Genomic DNA, 6,151 nt, shown 5'->3' with positions numbered 1-6,151 from the left:
TGATACAAATGTATGTTATTACATTAGAGCCTTTGTTATAAGGTTGAGTGTTAGACCACCAGGAAACATATCAGTGCTAAGTTCTACATGTCATGGTACAAGTGAGACTTCTACTGTAGGGGTAAAATATGTTGAGGTGGACTACTACTACAACTAAGTATTGTTGGAGCTTATTAATTTGCATACAAACAAGGTAAACAAAGGAAAACGTTTTTTTTCCTTTTGTGTGCTTCATATCTAAATGTAAAAAGATCAATGCAATTCTGATAAATATATAATTTTGTGCAGAAGAGGTAATGCAGCACTGTGCAAAGTTTAACAGACATTGTGAAAACAAAATCTACAATCATTCTTCGTACAGTAGGAAATATACAGTAGATTTACCTCTACAACAATTTAGTCATGTTGCTCTGTGTTACTTTTGCAACACAGTCCAGAGCCGCACGTCAACTTGACTTTGGACAGGTAAAGCACAGGCTGGATGCTACTGCTGATGTCCATCAAGCCGAATGCAAAATAGCGAACATAGCACTCGTGCACGTCAGGGGAAAAATAGCTCTTGAAAGGTAACAGCGCCACAAGGGGAAAGTAGTGACAGACTATGATGGCCAAAATGATGATGACCATCTTGAAGGCCCTCTTCTTGACGGGATGCATGTCGTCCCGGCTGGGCCCGGACTGCCTGAGCGCCCGAAGGATCGCGATGTTACAGAACACCATGAAGGCAAACACCGCAAGCAGCATGGCGGAGTAGACGAAGGTCTCAAAGTTGACGATGGTCCCCACGCACTTGGCGGCCGCGTAGGCCAGCGTGATGATCCACACGGCGGCGACCAGGACGGCTCTGTGCTGCTGGTCCTTTAGTTCGTTGAATTTGATGGGGTGGAGCACGGCCATGTAGCGGTCCAGACAGATGCAGGACAGGAATATGGGCGAGGAGTCTTTGATGCCGTAGACGAAGCTGAGAACGTACCAGGTGCTGCTGGTCGTCAGAAAGACAAGGGTGGTGACCTCCAGCGGAATGGTGACGCAGAAGATGATGTCCACCACCGCCAGGTTTTGGATAAAGATGTCAGAGGTGGACGAGTCCCCCTTGTTCTTGTGAATGAGCCACAACACCATTATGTTAGCTGGAAGACCTAGCAGGGGTGGACAAAGTATATATACTCAAGTAAATACTCAAGAATTGGAAAGTGAGCAAATTACACAGTATATTTTCAGACATTTTGAAAATAGCAGCTCTACAAGCTCACAACACGTCTTGCTGGGGAGTGTTGTGAGCTTATTATATTTTTTACAATATTTAAAATAGGTTAAGTGGTTAATTCTTAATATGTTTCAAGTTTCAGTCCCAAAGTCCCTCCCTAGAAATGTAATGGAATAAAAAGTACAATACACATTTGAAATGTAGCGCAGGGAAAGTCATCAGCTTAGAAAAAACTAAAACAAAAAACAAATGTACTTGCGGGATAGTTCAACCAAAACAAAATCTTAGTCACCCCATGGAGACTTGAGTTCATGGATATATATATATATATGTTTTTTGTCCTTTCCTAAGCCAATAATTTGATGACCAGCGGTTTTGGTAGGCAGCGGTTTTGGTAGGAGACACACAGGAGACTAAATAAGAAAAAGAGGTTGCGCATCAACAATGGGTTCTCAGTGGAGTGCTAGACCCAAATTCAGTATACATATAAAAAAAGGAATTAAAAAAATTCCAAAAAGGTAGCACATCCAACAGGAGACTATTTGTGTCTCCTATCAGAACTGCTGCTGGTCATCAAATTATTGGCAAATGCGACAAAAACTAAAAAATATCCATGAATTCAAGTGTCCATGCGGTGACTAATCGATAGAAAAAAAAGTCATTTTGGGGGTGAACTAACCCTTTAAGTACTCAAGCAAATATACTTAGTTACTGTCCACCATTCATACCTAGCATTATGTTAATGGCCTGCAGGCTCAGGTACCAGATGAAGGCGGCTGGCATGTGTTTGCAGCCCTCATATACAGTCTGCTCTCCAAGGCTGTAGTTGATGGATCTTGGGGAGATGAACAGCAAGGGCGAGCTGATGTGTAATGCCTCCATGATGGCTGGAGTGGAGAGGTCTCGCAGGAGGACAACGGCTGGAGAACCAATAGTGATCTGTCTGGACAAAGAACAGATATTCATCTTTAGTACTTAGTGGTTTCATGTTGGAGTAACCTGTTGAGCACGTGCACTAGAGTAGATTTGAGTGGTTGAATTTAAACTCAGTCCAGCCCTAGATAGAGTAATGCTACTGAGACTTGATCAGATTGTTTAGCCCAAACGTCTACGCTAGTGTTTCTCAACGAGGGCGGTACAGCCATGTGACATCATGATACTGACCATGATACTGACCATGATACTGACATATACTGACCATGATACTGACCATGATACTGACATGATACTGACCATGATACTGACATGATACTGACCATGATACTGACATGATACTGACATGATACTGACATGATACTGACCATGATACTGACATGATACTGACATGATACTGACACAAAACTGAAAATAATACTGACATGATACTGACCATGATATTGACATGATACTGACAAGATATTGAACATGATACTGACATCATACTAACCATGATACTGACCATGCTATTCACCATGATATTGAACATGATACTGACATGAGATACTGACCATGATACTGATAATGCTACTGACCATGATACTGATCATGCTACCGTCCATGATACTGACATGATATTGACCATGATACCGAAAATGATACTGACATGATATTGACCATGATACCGAAAATGATACTGACATGATACTGACATGATACTGACATGATACTGACATGATAGAGGCCTTTATCTCTCCCTGGGAAGTAGGCTAATAATTACATAATAAGCACATACTAACAGTCCAGTTTAACGTAAAATCTGATATTTGGACATCGATAGGATGTCTTCAAAATTTTATAGGCAACACAACATACAATCAAAATAAAGCTTACATTTTAATTGGGTGTGGGGGGCCGTAAGGGACCTGGATATTGGATAGGGGATACTGGCCCAAAAAAGGCTGCTCCACACACACACGCACGCAAGCGCACACACACACACACACACACACACACACACACACACACACACACACACACACACACACACACACACACACACACACACACACACACACACACACACACATACATATGCACATGTGTAGAATCATCATCAAGCAAAACAGTATAGGCTGGGATATTTCATCAGGTTGAAAATTATAGGCATAAACGAGAATCATTTAATCATATTTATTGATAAGCGACTGAGTACCGAAAACAGAGCTATATAAATTGGATGTATTATTATTGATACAAGCTAAAAATGACTGAAAACAAGATTATACAAGAAATAATAATGATAATAATAATAATAATAATAATAATAACAATAATAATAAAAGAAAACAGCAAGTAACAGTGTGCACCTAAAATGTCCTATGTCCTAACCAAAAATAAGGAAAAATAAAAAAAAAGTCTACTTCGGCTATTTTCAATTTTCTTCTATTTTCATGAAATAGACGAAATGAAAGTGAGTGTCATGAAAGTGAGGAAATAGCCAGCACACAATGAATATCCTTTTTCACATAGTTTTATCTACCTCTCACAGATAAAAACGGACGCGTTTCAACCTAACAGATCCTCCTCAGCGTTGTGAGGGACAGTCTATTGAGTGCTGGCTATTTCCTCACTTTCAAAGCTTGCCGCATTTGCATGCTGCGCTGTCTGCCAAGCGCCCTGTTTTGAAGCGGTCGGCCCGAGTATGTAGGTGGTTCAGCATAGGACCATTGCAGGTGTGGTAGATCTTCTCCTTTTGACGCCATTTCCCGTGTCCCCAGACGTAGCGATGGACTCGCGTGGGCCCGGCCGACTCCCACTTCGGCTTCTGAGATGCCACCAGCCATGCGTTAATACAGGGGTCTTCAACAGGGGGTCCGAGACCCTTAGGGGGTCCTCAGAGCAACTGGGTCCGCCGGATCTTTATGTGATAGGAATTTTCTTTTTTACATTAACCACTTAAACCCTAACATCCCTTTTCTGAGGAGAACTTCAGCCAAAAATAGCCGATCTACAAGCTCACAACGCCTTGTGCTGTTGTGAGCTTGTAGATCGGCTATTTTTGCAAAGAGGTATCTTGTAGAGTGAAAAAAGAGCAGAACAAGTAAAAAAAAAAGTTGAATCTGCATCTCAATTTTATACAATATGTAGAGGGGGTCCCTGCTTCATCTCTCTCTTAGGGGGTCCTTGGCCTGAAAATGATCTTATATATAGACATTGTACAGGCTTGGTTGAATGCACACAACGCGTCGCAACAGAACGCGTTGTGAGCTTGTCGATCGTCTATTTTCGCGAAGTGATTTGGTGTAGAAGAGGGGGAAAATAGGCAACTCATGCCCAATGTAGGCCTACTATGATAATTAGACTGATTGTGTGAAAGACAGACCCTGGAAAATAGAGGCAACTTGTTAGTTACATTTCAGTAAGAACATTGTTTTTAATCCCCACCATCCCTATGTCTTTGAAATTCATGATTGCGATATTAACAAAAATAAAAAATATTAAAAGGTGTATTGTATGTGTAATTTACTGTATGTCGTTAGGCCGATATAAACTATACAGCAAAACATATAAAACCATATGGGAAAAGAAAAATCACTTCCAGGTTTTAGGACTACAAACTGTAGCACTGTATAAAATATCAAATCTTACCCAGTTTGTGGATCATACTTGACAGGATTGTTTTCAGAGTTGTTGCAGACGTCTCACAGCTTCCTGCAAACATAATAAATCAATAAAGCAATACATTGTATTGAAAGTAGCCATAGTAAAACCAAAACACAAAGCGATACAACTTAAGTTACTAATTATGTTTAAAACTTGGCCAAGAATAGCCGTTCTACAAGCTCACAACGTGTTGCATTATGAACCTTGACCTTATGAGCTTGTAAATCAGCTATTTTCAGTGAGCAACAGTCATACTAGAGTATGAATTAAGCATATTAACACATTCACAGACGTATCATTTTACTTACTGCAATGCTCAAGTTATGTGCCTCTTTTTAATCCTCTTTGCAGGCAGTATAATGCAATCATTTAGATAGCCATCTTCTCACTCTGCTGTTGTAGGCCTATTAGATCCAATCATTGATGCTGTGTAGAATTTTAAGATCCTTCAGTTGCTGCAACAATGCACTCAATGCTGAAATCAGCTGCTTGCTGATATCTGATATCTGTTGTCTGCATATCAAATATGCATATCTGTTTTGAGTAATACCTCTCTCTTTAAACTCCATATTATGACAGTGTCCAATTGAGAACAGATCTACAAGCTAACAATGCATTGCATCGCAACCCGACACTGCAGGCCCAGACAGAGGGTAGCCTGCGTCAGTTCTCACGTGTGTAAATGATAATAATGGCCCAGAATTAACATCCAGTATTGATAAAAGCCCGTAAGAAGTTGACAGCTTATTTCCTTTCACAGTGTGTATTAATGAACACCTTTCTGTTATCATATTACCGTACACAGTATGTCACACAAAAGGGGGGAGAAAGTGTTGGTCAGTTTACACAAAAGGATTAAAAGTATCCTACTAACCTCATTGATAAAGTTTTGTTTAACTTACCTTATTTTTTCACCATTCAACTTGATCATTAGACACATAGACAGACAGGCTTTATTCATTAAATGGTAATTTTAGAGTAGCCCTATATGAGGATGAAAGCTTTAGAATCACACAATCAGGGGAGACACTCACACAACCAAGGAGGCCTACCGAGAAAGACACAAAACAATTACTCAAGTAATATGAGCTGATTTCCCTCTGAAGAAGAAATCTGCGCGCACACGCATGTGCCTGGCTGCACCTGGCTGGGTGCTATTCTCTTAACTCATTCAATCCGGGAAAGCATCTCTGTCATTTTTAGATTTCTTTGAGCTATTCAAAAAAATAGCAGATCTACAAGCTCATAGCGCGGCACTGAGTGCCGCGCTATGAGCTTGTAGATCTGTATTTTTTCTTTCTTTTAAATCGTGAAAATGTGTGCAAATCCTTGAATATATATTTGTTTTAAAGCGAAATTTTT

General features: G+C 40.3%; 1 protein-coding gene across 1 annotated transcript; it reads right to left on the bottom strand.

Moving 5' to 3' along the window:
- Nucleotides 1–396: 396 nt before the first annotated feature.
- LOC308078325 (G-protein coupled receptor 35-like) lies at nucleotides 397–2,173 on the bottom strand (the record flags this gene model as incomplete). Its single annotated transcript, XM_080419443.1, has 2 exons — nucleotides 397–1,139; nucleotides 1,936–2,173. 2 exons carry the CDS (start codon nucleotides 2,171–2,173, stop codon nucleotides 397–399), a joined length of 981 nt encoding a protein of 326 aa, XP_080275569.1.
- Nucleotides 2,174–6,151: the final 3,978 nt, after the last annotated feature.

The sequence above is a fragment of the Gymnoscopelus braueri genome (genome assembly GCF_963280865.1).
Source record: "Gymnoscopelus braueri genome assembly, chromosome: 22".
NCBI lineage: Eukaryota > Metazoa > Chordata > Actinopteri > Myctophiformes > Myctophidae > Gymnoscopelus > Gymnoscopelus braueri.
This window is presented reverse-complemented; position numbering and strand designations above follow the sequence as displayed.